Source organism: Archocentrus centrarchus, chromosome 23 (genome assembly GCF_007364275.1).
Source record: "Archocentrus centrarchus isolate MPI-CPG fArcCen1 chromosome 23, fArcCen1, whole genome shotgun sequence".
Taxonomy (NCBI): Eukaryota; Metazoa; Chordata; class Actinopteri; order Cichliformes; family Cichlidae; genus Archocentrus; species Archocentrus centrarchus.
The window spans coordinates 3,981,980-4,002,766 of NC_044368.1; the positions used below are offsets into that span (position 1 = coordinate 3,981,980).

Sequence of the window (20,787 nt, forward strand, 5' to 3'; positions counted from 1 at the left end):
TAGCCCAACATCCACCTTCATACTGGACACTCTCTATGAAGCAGCATTAATTATGAAGCACTTTGTGTGAAAAAAAGAAGCTTTATCTGCCGCCTGTAACTATTAATAGTGAGGATTTTGCAAACATGGTAAAAGCGAGGTGATGTTTTTGTTCCTGTTTGTAGGTATGTACCCTCTGAAGTCAATTAATACTCAGCTGGGGGAGATAATAGGAGCCTGTTACATCCACATCGGCATCATTAATAATAAACCTGCTGTTTATTCACCTTATTCCTCCAAGTCTGATGAACTGTGCCTCAGCAGCAATCAGGTGAGATGATCTGTGTCACAGATAAAGCATGGCTGCAACAATAGATGAAATATTCTCAAATAAGATATAAATCTATTTCATTTCTGCTCCATTAGAATGCTCTCAAGTACAAGTGTGGAGCAGAGTTCCTGCCCTCCCCATTGGCCAGTAAGGCAGAGTTTGCCCTAAAAGCAGAGCCCTCATTGACCCATAAGGCTCACTTGACTGCCGTGGCTGTGGCAGAGGAAATGGGACATGCTGTGGCGTTCGTGGGCACCGCCACTGGAGAGGTAACTAGTATTTCTGCCATAATCCAATCAGTATTATTCTTTCCTTCTTTGCCTTTCTGAATTAATTTTTTTTTCACATTGTCATGTTTTTTTTCTTTCTTCAATTTGGATCCATAAAAGCTTTGAAAACTGGAGCAAATACTCCTATATTTTCAGCAAGGTTTATGAAGAGACTGAAACATCATTTTGTCTGCTTTTATTCCCTGACTGCTGCAAAAAAAAAAAAAAAAAAGCCTATTGACTATAACTCAGATATTACGACATTTATGTTGCCATCGATTCATCAGTTTTCTGCCTGGGGCACGGGCGCAACAGCTTAAGCAGAGATGCCCAGACCTTCCTCTTCCTAGCAGCCTGAGGTGGCCCCAAGCTCCAGAGTGTCCTGGGTCTACCCCAGGATCTCCTCCCACTTAGACATGCACGAACCGCCTCACCTGTAAGGCATCCAGGTGACGTCTTCAACTGGCTCCTTTCAATGTGGAGAGGCAGCAGCTGTACTTTGAATCCCACACCCTAACTCTAAGGCTTAGCCCAGACACCATTTGGAGTGAGCTCATTTTCACTGCTTGTCCACCGTCTTGTGCTTTAGGTGAGGGGAGGAGTATAGATCAACCATTAAATCAACAGTTTTACCTTCATGCTCTGCTCTCTCTTCACCATGATAGACCAGTGGGCACTTTCCTGTGCAGCTACCTGGTGGATAGCTAGATGGAGAGTAGGAAGTTAAATGGGTCAATCCATCCATCCATTTTCTGCTGCCTATCCTGATCCGGGTCAGGGGGGCAGTAGTCTAAGCAAAGACGCCTTAACCTCCCTATCCCCAGGTGTTCCCAAGCCAGCCGAGTGATATCATTTGTCCGGGGGTCCTGGGTCTGCCCCAGGGTCTCCTCCCGGTTAGATATTCCTGAAACACTTCACCTGGAAGGGATCAAGCAGGCATCCTAATCAGATGCCAGGAGCATCTTAACTGACTCCTTTCAGTGCAGAGGAGGAGGAGCAGCTCTACTCTAAACCCCTCCTGAATGACTAAGCTCCTTACCGTATCTGTAAAGTTGAGCCCAGAGTTTGACCGCTTGTATCCCGAGCCTGTTCTTTCTTTGATAGCTCAGAGTTGGAGGGTGAAGGCAGGAGATTGATCTGTCAACAGTTTTCCCTTCATGCTCAGTTCCCTCTTCATCACCGTAGACTCGTAGGGCAATCCGTCGGCCTTCACTTGAGAGCAAGACCCTGCGGTATTATTTTTGAAAAAGCGGATTGTAAGTGGATTTTGGGATGTGTTAATGCACTTTCTGTGTTCCTGCAGGTGCTGAAGGTGCATTTGTCAGCCCATCCTGAGGTGTACGGGCGAGCTGCAGGCAAAATCTCTGGAGACAAGGTCAACAAGAACCTCCTGTTCGATTCAAGCCTCGAACACCTGTACATCACCACCGAGAAAAAGGTCAGACTCACTCACTCCGACGTGGGCCGATTGATTATTCATTTTTACTAAATCCATTTCTTTCTCCTTCCATTCATCGAACACCTCTGTGTCACCTCAAACAGAAGGTCAGGGACTCTGTCATGTGCTTACTTCTGCTTTTTCATTTCATCCATCAGGCCGGAGACTTAATGAGTCTTTCATTTATTCTGTCTGTCGTGTTTGATCATTTATTTATCCTTTCGAATAACACCGACACATCCGTCTACATTACCACACAGAAGTCAGTCATTGATTTATCCTCTCGTTCTTTCTCCACGGCTGCCTTTGTTTTCCAGTCGGCTTTTTCTCGTCATCCGTCTTTCTTTCCTTTGTCCTTTCATCTTTCGGTCGCCATCGCTCTCTGCGAGGTGAAAAAGATGTTATTGATTCAGAAATGAATTAATTAGAAAGCACTTCAGGAGGGCAATTTACTTTGATCAAGTCAAGTGACGATGCCCGAGCTTGTTCCATCTGCTCATTTAAATTTATTATGCCGGCCTCTTCGTGTCAGAGAGGAAAATTATTTCCACCGCTCGCTAGAAAAAGTTCTTCACTAAAATACCGTCAATGCGAGCTTTTCAATTACAAGAAAATACTGCTTGGTAAAGGAAAATCGAAAATACTAACAGGTGGTCTGCATACAAGATTTATTTATGTCTCAGTGTCTGGATCCAAATCTGTTAGAACTGCATAAAACTCAGTCACATGAAGCACTTCAGTGTATGCCAGTAAGCCAAAAGCAGACAATAAAAATATATACATCTAATTTTCCAAAGATTCTACTAGTCACAAACAATCGTGCAGGCTATCCTATTTTATTTGGTCTCCTCTGGACTCTGTGGTGTTGGACGTGTGCCTTCGTCAAGCTTGAGTCTTATTGTGACTCTATTAGCATTGCAGGGATTGGTGGGGAATTAAATATTGACTGTGCTCTTCAGTAATTTGATTGATCCCGCCTGATGACATTTAGCCATCAGAATATGAAAGGATGTGTGTGATACTCATGGACGTCCATTGGGACAAAGCCAGAAAAGAACTTTACGCTCCTGCTGAGAGTTGTGAGTGAGTCAGATATGAGCTTACAGCCTTTAAGCAAATATTGATGATATTCAGTGTGATTGAGACTTCCTGAATATATCATTTTCTCAGATGTCACAAGTAAATGCTTGCAAATCACTGAAAGGGAGCACTTCACTTCATAATACTTCAATATTGTAGCTAAAAATCTTTATTTACTGCCGTGTAGCTTAAACTGTTACAACAATGTGCATATTATCTGTAATAATATAGTCTAATTTTGTTTTATAGTGTTATATATTATGCCCTAACCCTAACCCTTAAGGGCAGCACAGTGGTGTGGTGGTTAGAACTGCTGCCTTGCAGCTAGAATGACATCTAGAAGCTCTGGGTTCGAATCCAACCCAATCTAACCCTTGACCCTGCCCTCTCTCTGTGTGGAGTTTGCATGTCTGCGTGGGTTTCCTCCGGGTACTCTGGTTTCTTCTTGCATTTATCTTCGGTTGAGTCTCAGTGTCCAGATTTCTCTTCTGCCCTCATCTCCTGTATGTTTAAAATAACAGGACTTTCACAATAAAAGCCTATCACATGTCTGCAGATCACTAAGGTTCCAGTCCAAGCCTGCCAGCAGGAGACAAACTGCCACTCCTGCGTCAGCCTGAAGGATCCGTACTGTGGATGGTGTGTCCTGGAGGGAAGGTGAGTCGCGCATTGGCAGCTTCTATTAACAATGTGCAGTCTTGAAAACAAATAAAAGCGTACTTGTTAAGGGGCCTTAAGTAATATAATGTTTGTGGTTATTAATAAATTGAGCCTTTTTGTAAAACAAACGGTGTAAGGAGTGATGTTGGTGTTAGTCACCTCCAGCATTCTGTTTGTGCAAATTAATGATTTATGACTGCCCCAGTTATTTAATTGAATCTAATTCTTTGGGATTAATGATTCTTCTTGAAATGAAAGCCAAGTTAATATTTGTAACTGAATCATTAATTTAATTTTTCCTTTTTTTTTTTCTTTTTTCAACATCGGCTCGGTTCACAGGTGCACCAGGAAGCAGGAGTGTGGTAGGTCGACGGAGCCGAACACCTGGCTGTGGTCGCCTGATGTAAAGTGCGTGCAGATCCAGGGCTTCAACCCTCCGAACCTCAGCTGCAAGAAGACACAGCAGGTAAGAGGGAGCGGTATACGAACATGCATATTTCTGTGAATCTTCCCCTCTGTGTAAACCCCCCCCCCGGAGCTAAGATCAGTTCTTGCTGAGCTCTGCTTAATTTAAACCACTCAAACCTGAAACTCTGGCAGAGGTGGAGGGCTTTCTGTCTGTGCTGTCAGCGGCATTTCAAACTAGTTTCTAACCTCTGGTACGTGGATCTTAAGGGCCCCTCGGGGGAGTTACAGAGAGATAAAGACATTTTTTCATGCACAGCAACATTATAATTTACGATTTTTCTATGCGAGCCGGATGTATATTGCATCTTTGTTTGTGCTGACAGCTCCTTTGAAAACAGCTCTGTAGTTTTCAGGCTGATGAAACTCAGAAAGTGAAAAATGTGCTTCTTGGAAATGTTGCATCACACCCAGAAACTGCTGATGGCATCTGGTTTCGGTGAATCGTGGAGGAGCAGCACCACAGCGATGCAGATTGATTTGTGATAAGATCAACCGACACTGTTGCTATTTACCATCTAAAAAACATTTCCGTGTTTCTGTAATACGCTGTGGATTTGTTTTTTTCCCCCTCCGTTGTAACTTGCTGTCAGTTAATTGATGCTAATCTTCCCAGTTCTCCCCTGGCACAGATTAAAGTTTATGGTTACAGTTGGGTTAACATAGCAGTTGTGACAGTTTTAGGAGAGATCTTATTAGTTGGAACTACTTTACTAATAAGGCAGTTATTGACTGGTTTTAAATAAGACCCATGTTCATGCATGAAACACATCATGGGAAAATACGGTGTATTGGATCATTTTTACGTTAAATTTGTAGTTTTGTTTTATTCTGTTTATGGAAGTTTTTGTAGGTGGATGCCGGGAGAACAGCAACCACATTATTGGAGATCCAAATGTATAAACAGACTGGTTGCTGGGAGTTGCTGTGAAATTGACTGCTAAAGACCTGCCAGTGACCCATGGTAACCACCAGTATATTCCCAGACCAGTTGGCAAGTGGTTGCAGGAGGTTGCTTGCTGATTGGTAGGTGATTATCAGATTGTCGCGGTCGTCCATAGTTTGCATAGAAGATGCCAACCTGTCTGCAAACACTTGCCAGCTAGAGACTACGGTCTCCAGGACAGTTAGCAAGTGTTTGCTAACAAGTCCGCGTCTTCCTTGCAAACCACGGGTGACCGTGACAGCCTGCAGCACCTTCTTTGCAATCGATTTGCTTTGCCATCAGTGCGAGTACATACCCTCTTCCTACTGATTCTGTCATCAGATTCCATCTTCCCATCTGGTATGGAGTCAGTATGGTGACCAATAAATGACAAGTGTATAACGTTCCAGGCTGCCACATAGTGGTTAAAAATACGACAGTTGTTAAGCTGTTAATACATAAAGTTCGGTAATAATGGCTTTTGTAAGTAACGCTCAGCTGTAATTGCAGGTGATCAGCTGTTGTTAGCAGCTTTCATTAGAGGAGACAAACACACTGTTTCAGTCTGTTCCTTACATGCTGTTTATGTTTATTGATGTAAGCGTGGTGTGAAGTTCATCATTAGAGGGTGTATGCAAGGATGTCTATCTACGCGCATCCACAAACCCTCCAGTTTACACTGCACTATAATGGCAGACACCGATCTGCTGCATGTACAGAAAGTGTCCTCAAAGCAGATTCCAGGGAGAAGAGAAGGCAGTGGAAAAAGAGACAAATGCACATCCTCTAATACAGAAATTTAGCTTTTTCTCTTCTCAGACCTACACATTTACTCCTGTTTTAGGCCGCCTAAACTCTTCATTAACATATGAATTTGTCTCCAACATGGGGAAATAATTTTTAAATCACCTAAAAGGTTTTTGTGTCTTTGAATAGGTTCAGTCACAGGATTCTGTGGTTATATTGAGCCAAAAGCCATTAATAAAACTTTATCTTGTATTATCAAGGATGCAAAAATGATCCCAGCCAACAGCATTAAAGTAACTAATTTATGAATCACTATAAAATTCAAAACCAAAATGCTGCGGTAGCTATTTCATGCAGTACACTAAACACCTGCCGAGAATACTCTGTTGCATCAATACATCTTAACATGACGGCTTCACGCTCTGAATTAATGAGGAATTGATCAAAGAACTGATGTCCCAGAAAGACGCGCTGTCCTTCAACACGCACGCCGCCACGCTGCCCGCTGAGGTCCCCTCACACATCGTGACTTTCGACTCCAAAACTCAGGTGTAATCCAGCAGACGCGGCTGGCCGCGCATAAAATCCCACTCATTATGCTTTTTTTCAGGGATTAAAATTCATCTTTAAGAGTTTCTGCAGTCAGAGTTTGAATGAAATGAAACGACTGAAGTAGCTCAGCTTGATCTGAGGGTAAAAATGTGTTTGGTATGTAGATTATAACATTGGTGATTGTTTATTTTAGCAACATAGTTCCCACTGTTGTTCTCATCAGACGTGATGAAATGACAAAACAACATTATGGCTGCGTGATAATGCAATCAGGTCAGGCTATGATAAACACTATGCAAATGCAAGGAGGTAGCAGTGCACTTGTAAATGCAAAAACTTTGTGTCTAGTTTTATGTTTGTCTTCTTACTTCCAGAGTTTTTCTGTTTGCTGAGGGCAAGTTTCAAATTAATGACGATAAGTCCGAAGCATAAAGTCAGGTGCTGTCCTTCAGGCCAAGTCGAAGTCTTCAAGTTAAACATTAAATGTGCCACGATTTGCACATTTTGTCCCTTTTTTCTTTCAAGCTGTGTTTTTTCTTTATTTTATTTTTCACAGGAAAAACTGCCCTCCATGATACAGTAGCTTTTAGAGCCACCTTCAGCAGGAATAACTCGAATGGTTTTCTGTATGATTTTATCAGTCTCACATCATTATGGAGCAATTGTGGCCCACTCTTCTTTGCTGCATTGCTTCAGTTCATCAAGGTTTGCAGGCATTTATTTATGCACAGCTCTGTTAAGGTCCCACCACAGCATTTCAGTCAGGTGGACACCTGGACTTTAGGCCATCGCAGCACCCTGATTCTTTTCTGTTCTCTTGTAGATTTGCTGCTGTGCCTGATTTTGGTTCAGGCTTTAGCTCTCAGACAGATGGCCTCACATTTGACTCTAGAACACTTTAGTATACAGAGGAGTTCATAGTTGACTCAATGGCTGCAGGGTGCCCAGGTCCTGTGGCTGCAGGACAAGCCCGCCGTGCTGACAGCTGGTGTTTGTGCCGAGTTTGGTTTCCTCCAAACTGCTGTGCATTATGGCCAAACATCTCCACTTTTAGAGAGACGAGGCATTCTCCTTCCAAACACACTTGTTCGGTCTTTTTCTAATTGTACTGCCGTGACCTTTACAGGCCTCAGTTAGCATGTTAGAGTCTGAGATGTTAGCTCTTCTCTGAGCATTCTCCAATGCCACCTCGTGGAGAATTTGCTGGGACGTCCACTCCTGGAAGATTGTGTGTTAATGCACACCTGAACACTCCAGACCAGCAAACGGACAAAACACTTACTGATCATCAGTTAATTTAGGGCACTCGGCCAGCAGCGCCTGGCTGCTGCTTACCCTCTTGCTTCCTATGGAAGCAGTGTGGTTGTAAGTAATTTTTTCACAGGTTTGAAAAGAAGCCTTGAAAAAGTTCTTTTTCTCAGGGTTCACTGGTGGTGAAAATTAAATATTTATCAGCTAAACCATCAGATAGTTACCCCCTAGGAGTTGGTGGAGACCAAAAACTGACCTAAGAGTATTTAGGTTTAGAATGAACAGTTTTATTGCTACTGTATACTTATAGAAACAGCAGCTAAAAAGTTAAAGCATGCTTACTGTACAGTAACATTTTGAATCCACTTTATAAGAAAGTTCAAGGACCAGATGCTGACCTTGATGATTGCACTACTTGCTTGTTTTCCTTTTAAACAGTTTTTTTTTTTTAAAACACAGGTTAAACCATCCTGTCAGCACCTAATGATTAAATATGAGCGCCGTGCAGTAATGCACCATCCTACAAACTATGTTTATATTCGTCTGATTTCCTTTGTTGAATATGTTTTGGAGGAAAAGTAATTGCTGCCCTGATTGTGTTCATTGGCAACATGTGTTCCAATCAAGGATGTGCGACATCTTTATGCTGCAAACAAATCACAGGGAGGAGGTTAAAACAGGGAGTGAAAACACAGGACTTTGAGCTCCTGCTTCTTATATATTTTAAGGCTTACTTAAATACTTCCTTCTGACTTAGATGTCATGGGATGTTTATAATCTTAATTAAGTATTACGGTTACATTTTTCACACGCAGTCATTAAAAATATAGTTAATTAGGGATTATCAACCCAGGAAAGATGATTGTGGGAGTAAGCAGGTGATGGTGCAATATAGAAGAATCAGGATGTTCTTTGAGCTGCATAAACACATGTTTCTATTCAAGTCCTGCCTGCTGATGTCCTTTTTTTAAAAATTTTTTTGGTCTCTAATTTTTTTCATTAAGCATTATGTCTGTGGAGAGTCAGGTCTGCAGTCAAGTTCAGGTCACGTCTGCAGCCCTGCCTCTATCTGATTTTAATTAATTATGTGCCTCAGATAGCGCTGCTGTAATCTTGTAAAGTCACATATACAATCAGAAATTCTGATCTGCCAAATGAAAAGGTGTCAAGCTTTGCTCTTTGCTTCAGGATTTTAATGTGAACATCAGAATCCTTTGAGGTGACGTTGGTTTCCGGTGGAAAGGAGGTGAGCCCGGATTCCTCTGATCAGAAGATGCTGTATGTTAAACATTGGCAAACAATCTTCTGGGCCCAGACAGATAAATCTGTTGCATCTTAATTGGGAAATTTGGTGCTATCGCCTCAGTTCCAGGCCCTAGTTTGTGATTATTTTTTAACCTGATAAGACAATTGGATTTGGGCTTTAAAGGAAGAAGAACTTTCTTCTTGCAGTTTTACATACTTAAAAAGAAGAGAGTCTCAGGTGAATTCATTCAGGGGCTTCTCCGGACCGGCGGTTTCACTAAGATCAAAAAGTTTGAAATGAAAACTTCAGCAGCAAAATTTAAAATGGTTGAGGTCAGCAGAGAGTAATGAGAAGCTGATGTGTGAACAGTGCCAATGAATAGTAATTATTACTGCAACTCAAACACACAAAAAACTCACATGTATATACAGAGAGGCAAACAAATTTATCAAGGTCAGAGTTACACAAATTCTCTCCAACATACGCATCATTGTCTCTACTTCTCTTTCTTAGATTTTAAAGGAAAATAAAAATATACATAAGCACTGTTGCAGTCACATAACTGCTGAGCTAATTACATGGTACTGCGTGAGATTATTATTGAAATATTCATTAGAAAAAATGTTTAATTAAGTGGAGAGGGAGTGCGTAATAAGGAGAAGACTGCACGGTATTAGAGAGAAAAACCCAATGATCCCTTTGAGCAAGTGCTTGGCAACAGTGGGGATGAAGAACTCCTTTTTAACAGCAAGGAATTTCCAGTAAAACCAGAACCTTCGGGGCAGCCATCTAGAAAATGAAATATTTAGCAGCTGAATAGGCAGAGACTCCCCCTAATAGCTGGTGGAGACCAGCTGGGCTTGTGCTAAGCAGGCAGGCGCAAACACAAATCCATTTGAATGGCAGAGTTTGTGTCAGTGCATTCCACTATAACAGACTATGATCATGCAGCTCCAAACCAGAGTGCTCATCATGCTCAATAGTGATCTATAAGTGCTAAAATTGTTAACACATATGCTTTGCATGTGGAAGATTCCCTGTTCAATTCCAGGAGGAAACATAATGCAGCCTCTGAGGACCACAAGCTGGTGTTTAAGTCTCCTGAACACAAACTGGGAGAAGATGGCAGGGATATGAAGACTCTGCCTCCCAGTCTTCTTTTTGGAACATTTAGGAAGCACCAGTAATCCTGCAGTCTGAGACTGAAGTGCTCTATTGGGACAATATGATAGTATGAGATCTTTACAATATGGTGGAGAAAATATTTAAAATAAAATTCTGGATTTAATGTGGAGCCAATGAAGAGAAGCCAATATGGGAGAAATCTGCTCTCTCTTTCTAGTCCCTGTCAGTACTCTAGCTGCAGCATTTTGGATCAGCTGAAGGCTTTTCAGGAGCTTTTAGGACAGCCTGATAATAATGAATTACAATAGTCCAGCCTAGAAGTAACAGCATCACTCTGAGATGGGGTGTTCCTACTGTAATATTGGCATTATTGTGCAGATAAGAGAGCAGTTCTGTTTAATCCCTCAGTTAAAATTGTCCACAGTAACACCATCCACACTGAGTACCTGGTTAGATGTGTTTCTGAGGTTTTTCAGGGCCAAATACAAAAACCTGGATTTTGAAGTATAAAAATACAGTTTTTGAAACATTATAAGAAATAGTGCAACTCAAAGAGTTGAAATTCTTTGAGTGCCATGTCTCTATGGAAGAATTCTGTGACTAACAAAGTATAATTAGTGGTATAATTATACTATAATGATGTTTGTTGTAGCTTTGCTTTCTGCTGCTAACCAGGGACCTAGTTGCAGGGGCAGCAACAGCAGTGTCCTCCAGCACTTCTGAGGGTAGACATAAACATTCCCAAGTGATAGAGAGGCGTAATCCATAATCTGTATTGAGTGTTCTTGGTCTGCGCTGATTGGACTTACCTGCCTTTGGATGAAGTTTATTTCAGCCTCTTGCATCCAGTATCTTCTTTTTACGCTCGCTACCCACAGCTCGTGGCCTTAGGCTGGGTTAGGAACGAAGATCGACCAGCAGTCAGTCACAGCAGACGCTGCCCTCCTGTGGGCAGCAGGAGCTGTACGGTTCTGGTGCTTTAGCAGATCAGGCAGCGGTCAGAGGGCGAGGCCCAGGTGGTCCCCTGGTTCATAAACTGTTGTTGTGTTGTGTATGTTTTTCTCAGTTGTTAGTCAGAGCTGGTCCAAATGTTCCAAAACTTTACCCTCATATAAATCCTTCTGCTCAAAGTTGATTGGCCAAACTAACCAAAATAGATACTGCTTGTTTGTTTTTCATATATTAAAACAGGTGAATTTATAGATACGATAAAACTATGACTACTAATATAATACAAAGTCACGTATAACATAAATATGCATTGCCACGATTTTTTTCCTAGAAGACAAATTTAAACACAGGACTTAGGTCTTAGTCTTAGTTCTGCAAGCAGTGCTGTTAATAATACAGTGAACTCATCAGGTCAGTCTTCTGTGTGATGGTGACTAAAACTGCCTCAAACCTTTGCACACTACATGCACACTGCGGTTCCTATCTTAATTACTCTGTCACACCCGGTCTTATTCTGTAAATCATACTCGTACACAGAAAGCAATGCTCCCTTTTCTCTGTCTACCAGCAGCTCACACTTCTCTTGTTTCTTTATCTCCCTGCAGCCAGTTGAGGTGTGAGGTGAAATATAATTACTTCTCTGCTTTCATTTTCCTTCCCCGGTACATCGCTAACCCTCCTCGCTCTTTCTCCCTTATTGTGCTTCATATCTCCTTTCATTTGTGCATTCTGTCTCCAGGTGACCATCAGCATACCCACTCTGCCCAGTCTGAGGCCGTCTGATAGCCTGCAGTGTGTCTTCGGCTCTTTCATCGCTGGAGCAGTAGTTCACGATGGACAGGTCACTTGTCCGCTGCCCGACCCTGTGGAAATCCCACCCACTCCTGACCAGCAGGGTACGTGAACGCATGAAGGCTGCACATAAAGTTTGTTTTACAGTCTGTGGAGTTTGGATTAAGTTGGATAGTCTTTATTGTCCCTGAGGGGCAATTTAAGTTGCAAACAGTAGGCAACACAACACTTACACATAAATGCACACATAAACATTCATTAGGTGCAATTATGATACTCTAAAAATCCATAGCTTCTTAGGAAATGACCAAAGTTGGATGAAAAGGTGAAGAGTTACAGTAAGTTATTACCCTAGGTTATAGAGAAGCATCCATAAACTGTGTGGTCAATGCACAGACACACTGATACCTGATAATTAGTGCTACGTTTGAATTGTTGCACCATTTATCTCCTGTTTGCACACCACATCCTGTTGGAAAATTCATTCATATTTTGGACTGCACCGCGATCTCTACTCTCCTGTTTATGGTATTTTTCTTGTTTTGCTTTCCTTTATTTGGCTCATTTTAAATCCTAATAATATACTGTATGTCCTTCTGTTTGTTTACATCACATACTCATGCATTTTAATGTCTTTGAATTGCCTTGCTGATGAAAGGTGCGGCACTAATGTGTTTGGCTTCCACTCAGTAAGAGTGGAAGTACCTCAACATAACTATTTTATAACCCCTTTTTTTTTCCTTCACACTCAAGGGCACAATAAGTTCTGTATGCTTTTATATTAAAAATAGGTGCAGTTAAACTATTATCAGCTGTGCTCTTGATGAGCAGGAACGTGAGCACTGAGAGTCTTTTCCTTTTAAAAGACTTTTGGGTAATGCCACATATTCTAATTTCCACTTAACATTAGTTACTTTGTGGTTATATTGTAGATTTTATGAAAATTTTATCAACATTTGGGTGGTAACCTGTTAACCTTTATATTCTGGCATAGAAACCAAGCATTTAACAGTATTCACTGAAAACTCTCTTCTCTCTGATCATTTCTTAATGGCATTTAAATTTACTTTAATGGATTACACAGCTGTGGGGAATAAATATCATTACAGTAGAAGTCTTTCTGAAAGTGCCATAACTATGTTTAAGGATATAATTCCTTCATTTTGATCCTCTTCCATGTCATGTGCAGAGCAGCTACCAAACCTCTCCTCCCAAAGAGATCGATTATCTCGTCAATAGTTTTACATCCGCACTGCGTATAACTTTGGATACTGTAGCTCCTGAAAAGGAAAGCTTCAAATCAGAAGTGCCTGACTCTGTGGTATAATTCACAAACGCACAGCTTAAAGCAGATAACCCGAAAGCTGGAGAGGGAATGGCGTCTCACTAAATTAGAAGATGCTCATTTAGCCTGGAAAAAGAGTTTGTTGCTCTATAAAAAAGCCCTCCGTAAAGCTAGGACATCTTACTATTCATCATTAATTGAAGAAAATAAGAACAACCCCAGGTTTCTTTTCAGCACTGTAGCCAGGCTGACAAAGAGTCAGAGCTCTGTAGAGCCGAGTATTCCTTTCACTTTAACTAGTAGTGACTTCATGGATTTCTTTACAAATAAAATTTTAGACATTAGAGAAAAAATTATTCAAAACCATCTCAAAGATTTATCTTCATGTTCGGCTGCTTTCAGCACTGCTGGTATTTGTTTAGACTCTTTTGCTCCAGTTGATCTTTCAGAGTTAACTTCAATAGTTACTTCCTCCAAACCAGCAACATGTTTATTAGATCCCATTCCTACTAGACTGTTCAAAGAAGTCTTTCCAATTATTGATGCTTTAATCCTAAATATGAGCAACCGGACTTTATTACTCAGCTTTGTAACACAGGCTTTTAATGTGCCAGTAATTAAACCTCTACTTAAAAAGCCATCACTGACCCAGCTGTCTTAGCTAATTATAGGCCAATCTCCAACCTTCCTTTTCTCTCAAAGACTCTTGAAAGAGTAGTTGTAAAACAGCTCACTGATCATCTGCAGAGGAACGGTTTATTTGAAGAGTTTCAGTCAGGTTTCAGAATTCATCACAGTACAGAAACAGCATTAGTGAAGGTTACAAATGATCTTCTTACAGCCTCTGACAGTGGACTCATCTCTGTTCTTGTCCTGTTGGACCTCAGTGCAGCTTTTGATACTGTTGACCATAACATTTTATTACAGAGATTAGAGCTTGCTATAGGTATTAAAGGTACTGCACTGCAGTGGTTTGAATCATATTTATCTCATAGACTCCAATTTGTTCATGTAAATGGGGAGTCTTCTTCACACACTAAGGTTAATTATGGAGTTCCACAGGGTTCTGTGCTAGGACCAATTTTATTTACATTATACATGCTTCCCTTAGGCAGTATTATTAGAAAGCACTGCATCAATTTTCATTGTTATGCAGATGATACTCAGCTTTACCTATCAATGAAGCCAGATGACACACATCAATTAGTTAAACTGCAGGAATGTCTTAAAGATATTAAGGCCTGGATGACCTCTAATTTCCTGCTTCTAAATTCAGATCAAACAGAAGCTACTGTACTCAGCCCTACAATTCTCAGAAACATGGTGTCTAAACAAATACTTACACAGGATGGCATTACCTTGGCCTCCAGTAACACTGTGAGGAATTTTAGAGTCACTTCTAGGCTGGACTATTGTAATTCATTATTATCAGGCTGTCCTAAAAGCTCCCTGAAAAGCCTTCAGCTGATCCAAAATGCTGCAGCTAGAGTACTGACAGGGACTAGAAAGAGAGAGCATATTTCTCCCATATTGGCTTCTCTTCATTGACTCCCTGTTAAATCCATCAATGCATCCATCCATTCCCTTCCGTTTATCCTGTTCAGGGTCGAATTGAATTTAAAGTCCTTCATCTCACGTCTCTTAATTTGCCTTTACATTTCATTAATTCTGAATAATATTATTTTAAATTAAATTTATGTTTGTGCGTTTTGTGTCTGTGTTTATTTAGACTTTGTGTCAGTCCCAGTCAAGATTCAGGTGAACTCGATCGAGGTGACGTCAGGAAAGTATGACTTCTACAACTGTGCTGCTACAATCAGGAAGAATCAAAACACACCGTAAGATAGCCACACACACGTACGCTATGTATATATAGAAAAAGTATTAAAGCACGTGTCACACACACACTTCTCATTGTGTTTTCAGGTGTATAGCGTGTGTGACCAGTAAGTGGGGCTGTCAGTGGGACGCTCAGGCTCACAGCTGCAGCGACAGCGACGACGCTGTGAATGGAAATTTCATAATCAAACCCCAACAGGTAGCAGTAAATAATCTGCACCTTTGTTGTCAACCCTCAGGATTCACTCCATTCATAACTGAATGAAAGCCTGCTTTGTTTTTCTGATTTGGTTATGAGAGATTTTTGGGCAGAAACCAAACCAACTATGTTGTTTTTTCATGTTTAAGCATGAATAAAAAGGCTTTTGTATTATTCATAATAATGTGTCATTATACTCACACAGATAAGGTGCTGAAAAGAAATAATCTTATTGTTGACGTACTCTCAGCAGCCATTTTATTAGGTACACCTTGCTAATACCTTCAGAGCTGCCTTAATTATTTATAGCGCACATTCAACAAGGTGCTGGAAACATTCCTCAGAGATTTTGGGCCAAAGTTGTGCATTCAGAGATGCTCTTCTGTGTACCTTGGTTGTATCGAGTGGATATTTGAGTTACTGTTGCCTTCCTATCAGCATGAGGCCGTCTGCCTGTTCTCCTCAGGTCAACAAGGCATTTTCACCCAGAGAGCTGCTGCTCACTGGACCTTTTCTCTTATTCAGACCATCCTCCCAAAGATGTTTGTGTGGGAAAAGCCCAGCAAATCCACTGAGTTCCACCACTCTAATTGGCTGATTAGATATTTGCATTAGCAAGCAGTCCAACAGGTATACCTAATAAAGTGGCCAGTGAGTGTACAGTCGCCAAAACGTCATAATTCATCATTAAAATCAAATAATAATTAAGACATTGGCTAATTTGTCTGTTTATACTGATGAAGGTTGAATAATAATGTTGGTAAGCCAAAGCAGTAGCACATTGTCAGATAAGTGTGATTGTTTTAGGTGTTTCACAGTGAGTCACAGTGAGTCGTGATGATTTGTTGAGAAGATGTCTAATTAACGGCATTGCCCACAGTGTTTTTGTTCCCTACCAGTGCTTACATTATATTAGACGGTGTGGACTGAGCTTTATATTTCTGCTCCTGCTTCTCTTTCTGTGATGAAGCCTGACAGCTGTCCTCAGTTTGAGTCTCCGGAGCCGGCGTTGATCCCGGTGGGCTACCAGATCCCCATCAGCTTCCAGGGAAGAAACCTGGACAGCTACATGGTGAGATCAGTCAGAGCTGCTGACTTACTGCTTCAGAAACATCCAAATATGATCGTCAACACCATCTGTGTGATTTTATTTAGTTTCTATCCATAATGTATGTGTGTGTGTGTGTGTGTGTGTGTGTGTGTGTGTGTGTCTCTCCAGGGTCGAACATTTTTGATTGGGACTGAGCTGATGAAGTACAGCGAGCAGGAGGTGACACAGGAGGAGGCGACTTCAAAGTTTGGATTCAGAGGTTATAAGGTCAGTAAGGGGAGGAGGAGGGGTCAGTGTTGTTAACATTCTCATTTCAGTGCAGATTTTTATACCTAAAGGGGACCTGTTTTGTTCCTCCTTATTTTGTGTCCTGCTGGATATTAAACAAGACCGTGGTGTTTAAAATAATGAGGTCAGTGTGTGTTCAAGTGATCTCTGTGAGCCAGTCGGTGTCTAGTGCCTTGTGTGGTCATCTCAGGCAGGCAGCTGTAGTTGTGAGCACAGAAGCTCACCTAATAAAAACTGGCTTAAAGGAAGAGCAGCTAAGAGATCTTGTGGTTAAACTGTTGGTTTTGCTCAGGAAGCCTTTCTCAATCACTGGCCTCTCATCCAAGAAGCTTCTCCAGCTCTAAACGCTGACCAGGTGTTGGACCCCTAGTCTGGTTGTGACTTGGTGACCCCACGCTGTCATCATGTGAATCGCCAAGGTCTGAATCTCAAGGGATGTCAAGCCATTTCCTCTGATGGTCATTAGATGGACTCTTTTACTCCCGAAGGTGAAACATCTGCATGATCCTAAAAGGAAGTCCAGTTGCCTTCAACTCAAGCACTTCAGACTACCATGACCTGGATGGCTGAGAACCTACGCCTACATTTAGGAAGTTTCTGCCTGAGTGAAGTGACGTGTCTGTGTGGCAGGTGTCGGGAGAGCTGGTTTAATTCTCTAAGCACTGAGGAAAGGTGCTTCAGTGTTTCCTTTATTGGTTCCTTTATTACTTCCTTTAGAAGAGGATACACTGGAGGATCGGTTTCTCCTTTTCACACCTGCTGACACGCAGATATGTTTCAAACTTTAACTAGATTAGTTAATTCCACTGTACTTTTGGAGTTGTTAACAAACTTTATAATGTAGGTTTAAGAAAGAGCTGTACAAATACAGATAGTTTTTATTGAAATACTCAACGTGAAGGTTGCAGTGTAACTTAGTGCGCATTGGTTCTGTCCTCATTTTTGGCGTTGCTCCGTTGTCAGCTTTCAGGATTATCTTTAATTAAATTTGACTTCAGAGATGCAGAAAGCTTTAATAAAGGAAGAGTTAAAGTGGATCAAGAGAAAATGTTGAGTGGAGAGCAGGGTGATCAGTATTTTTTAATGCAACCATTTCATTTCGCCCTTCAGCCGTATTCAGTGTTTAACCTTCCACCAGATTGTGTGTGTTTGTAGCATCTAAGTTGAGCTTTTTTTTAAAGTTTAAATTCCAGAGGTAGTTTATCACAGTGGGCCCTCATCAGTAAATGGACTGGTTCTTATAGTGCTTTTCTACTCTGCTTGAGCACTCAGAGCGCTTTATACAACGTGCCTCATTCACCCATCCACGTGCTTTCTATCACACACACTCCCGTGAACACATTGAGATGAACTTGGTATCTTGCCCAAGGATACTTTGGCGTGCAGACCGGAGTAGCCAGGGATCGAACCACCAACCTTCATGATTAGTAGGTGACCTGCTCTGCCTCCTGACTGACATCAGCAGTCACATTTTTAAGTAACTGTAAGTGCAGTCGGATTCTCTGAACACTGCTGTGCTCCTTTCCTAAGTCCTCATAAATTCTCCATCACATTTTTTTTTCTGATCTTTTCCATTGAGGCCAACAAAGTGTTTTTCTTATAGAGGATGAACTGAGGGGCTGAAACAAGGTGCATTCATTTTGAATTATGAATCAAACAAAGCTACTCAGACAGAGCTGGGTCTTCTTTAATTACTTGACATGGCTACATCTCTCAGGTCTCTGCTGAAGATTTTCCTGTTTCTTATGGACATTCAGATACTGTTCATCTATTGTAGATAGTTTTTTGGTTTTTTTTAGGCCTCCTTCTTCTTTTGTCCAGCTTCCTCAAGTTTTTTTAAGAACACACTGCACACCTTGCAGAGAGATGCCACGTTTTCAGCTAACAGCTCCTTGGGAATCAGTTTGTGGGTGCAAAAATACTATTTTATGCTGCCAAATATTGCTGGCATTTTTCATGATTCATAATTCAACTAAAGAAATGGGAACAAATGATATGCTTTGGTGACAAAGTGTCTAAGATTTTGAAATTGGTTCTTAATAAGTTGTCTGTCATATGTAGACACAACACTGGTTCATCCCTTGTGTTAGGAGCCTTTATGAAAGATTCATGGGTCAGTGCTCAGTGGCTTAACAAAAAAAAAATATCATTCCTCTGAAAATGCCACGTTCAAGGACTGGACTGAAAATGAGTGAAAAACCAAAGAAGAAAGAAAACCTGAAGATCTGAGAACTATTGCTCAAGACCACTTTAAAAATGACAAGAAAATCCAGCTGCATGGGCGCAAAATATGAAGAACGGACGGGTGGCTCAAAACTTTTGCACAGTGCTGTACATAATTCATTTTTTTACTGAGTATAGTCTTAAATCATTATCAGCCTTTAATAGAGGTCATGGGAATAAGAGATAAAAATAACTACAGTGTAAAATGAGCATTGCTAAAGAGGAAGGAATCAGCTGATGAGATAAAAACAGAAAACAGTCTCGCTGCTGTTTTTCTCTCTATGCTAACGTACACAAATTAAAACCCACTTAAAAAAAACCCTCTGTGTGATTCTTGTGCTGTGTCCATTAACAGCCTCCAGAAAGCATAAAATCTCTCTCCTCATCTCAGCCGCTCTGTTTATGTTTTCGAGCTCAACGCCGCCGAAAGCTATAGAAAAATCAGGGAGTGTATCATTAATGATAATTAGACAATTAGTGCATCGTTAGCGGTTAATTTGTGAGTAAATTAACATGATTGTGAGTCAGAAAATGTTTCAAGCACAGCTCTAAGTTTAGTTCATTGCTTCTGAAATGTTGTGCTGCTGTTTAGTTTTGTGGGGGGTTTTTTTATCAGCTGTTTTCAGTTTTGTTGAGCAGATGTGTGCAACGGCGCCCCCTTATGGGCTACAGAGATGTACAATTATTTTCCCTGAGTCACTGAACTGCAGGTACCTGTGTGTGTGTGTGTGTGTGTGTGTGTGTGTGTGTGTGTGTGTGTGTGTGTGTGTGTGTGTGTGTGTGAGGGGGGTATGTGTGGGGGGGTGTACAAGAGAGACAAGAGCAAAAAGTCACTGAAACACACACACACACACACACAGTTTCCCCCCCTTTTTTTGCCTCCATTGATCCTCACCTCACGCTGAGTCCAAGTCTGCCAATATGCAGTTAAAGAGAGAGTGTGTGTGTGTGTGTGTGTGTGTGTGTGTGTGTGTGTGTGTGTGTGTGTGTGTGTTGTGGGGGGGGGCTTTCATGTTTGTGTGTCACTGCAGGTTTTCCTCTCATTATCTCTGGTATTTGTCTCTACATGCTACTTATTTTTCTCTTATAGTTTTTTTTTTTTCCACTGTTTTTCACACATCCTGAAGAAAACTTGCCTTGATTTATGGCTACAGGGGCGTATGTGTTTTTTTTTTCATTGTGTGTGTGTGTGTGTGTGTGTGTGTGTGTGTTTGTGTGTGTGTTGACCTTCACAGTTGGATAGAGGCGAGGTAATTTAGTGCGGCGTTCCAAAATAGTGAGGAAGGTTTTGTTGCTCGGCATTAATGCAGACCTGGGGGGAAGCGTGTGTGTGTCTAATTGTGTTACTCGTGTTGTGGGGACATGCATCTAAAAAAAAAATGGGCACATAAGATAGATTCAAATCAGTGAATACCTTGTCGAGGTGTCAGGCTGCAGTCACTCATGCTCCAGTCTCTCCAGCGCCGTCTCCCTGGTGACATAAGTAACCTGATAAAACTGCATGAAGTTGAGGACAAACTCTGGGAACAAATCCCTGACAGTCGGTCGTTTAAGGACCTGCAAGCGTCACATAAATATAAAGCCAGTCCCATTCTGCGCTTTTAAAGTTGATCACTTGTACTAAAGGTTTTGCACGAGGAAATTGCTCCAAAAGATGATGCAGTGAACATATTAGAGCACAATGTTGCCCTGCTTTTCGGATAATGTCAGAGGGAAGTGGTGGAAGTTTTCTCACTGCGACACAAACACGTTCATTTGCAAGTAAGTGTTTCGTTTTAAATGTCAGCAAAATGGCTTTAAAATATCTCTTAAATCAGACACCAGCCCCAGTACAGTGCTGTGCTGTATGTCCTGTTATCAGTGCAGACGTGCTGACCTATTCAATACTTATTAAATAGGTCGTGATCTTTATTTTGTAAATTATTGGTTTAATTTAGAGTAAAATGGGTGATAAACAGGGTACAGTACTGTGCAGAACTATGCCAGCTTTCTGCTTCTGAGGAGCCGGACTTTCTGAAGGTCTTTCAAAGTTCATTTTTGGACTTTGGCTGCTTTTCCACTCAGTTTCAGTCCTTGTACCGCACCATTTTT

The 20,787-nt window shown here is 41.3% G+C and overlaps 1 protein-coding gene across 2 annotated transcripts in view; it reads left to right on the forward strand.

The window, feature by feature from the left end:
* The window catches only part of LOC115773733 (plexin-B2-like), a 228,335-nt gene that overhangs the window by 160,961 nt on the left and 46,587 nt on the right, over positions 1-20,787 (forward strand). For both annotated transcript variants that reach the window (XM_030720626.1, XM_030720627.1), the window contains 10 exons: positions 165-310; positions 406-579; positions 1,883-2,017; positions 3,654-3,754; positions 4,097-4,223; positions 11,759-11,915; positions 14,826-14,934; positions 15,023-15,134; positions 16,105-16,206; positions 16,354-16,452. In XM_030720626.1, coding sequence (XP_030576486.1) covers positions 165-310; positions 406-579; positions 1,883-2,017; positions 3,654-3,754; positions 4,097-4,223; positions 11,759-11,915; positions 14,826-14,934; positions 15,023-15,134; positions 16,105-16,206; positions 16,354-16,452 — 1,262 coding nt within the window. The remainder of the gene's footprint in view (positions 1-164; positions 311-405; positions 580-1,882; positions 2,018-3,653; positions 3,755-4,096; positions 4,224-11,758; positions 11,916-14,825; positions 14,935-15,022; positions 15,135-16,104; positions 16,207-16,353; positions 16,453-20,787) is intronic.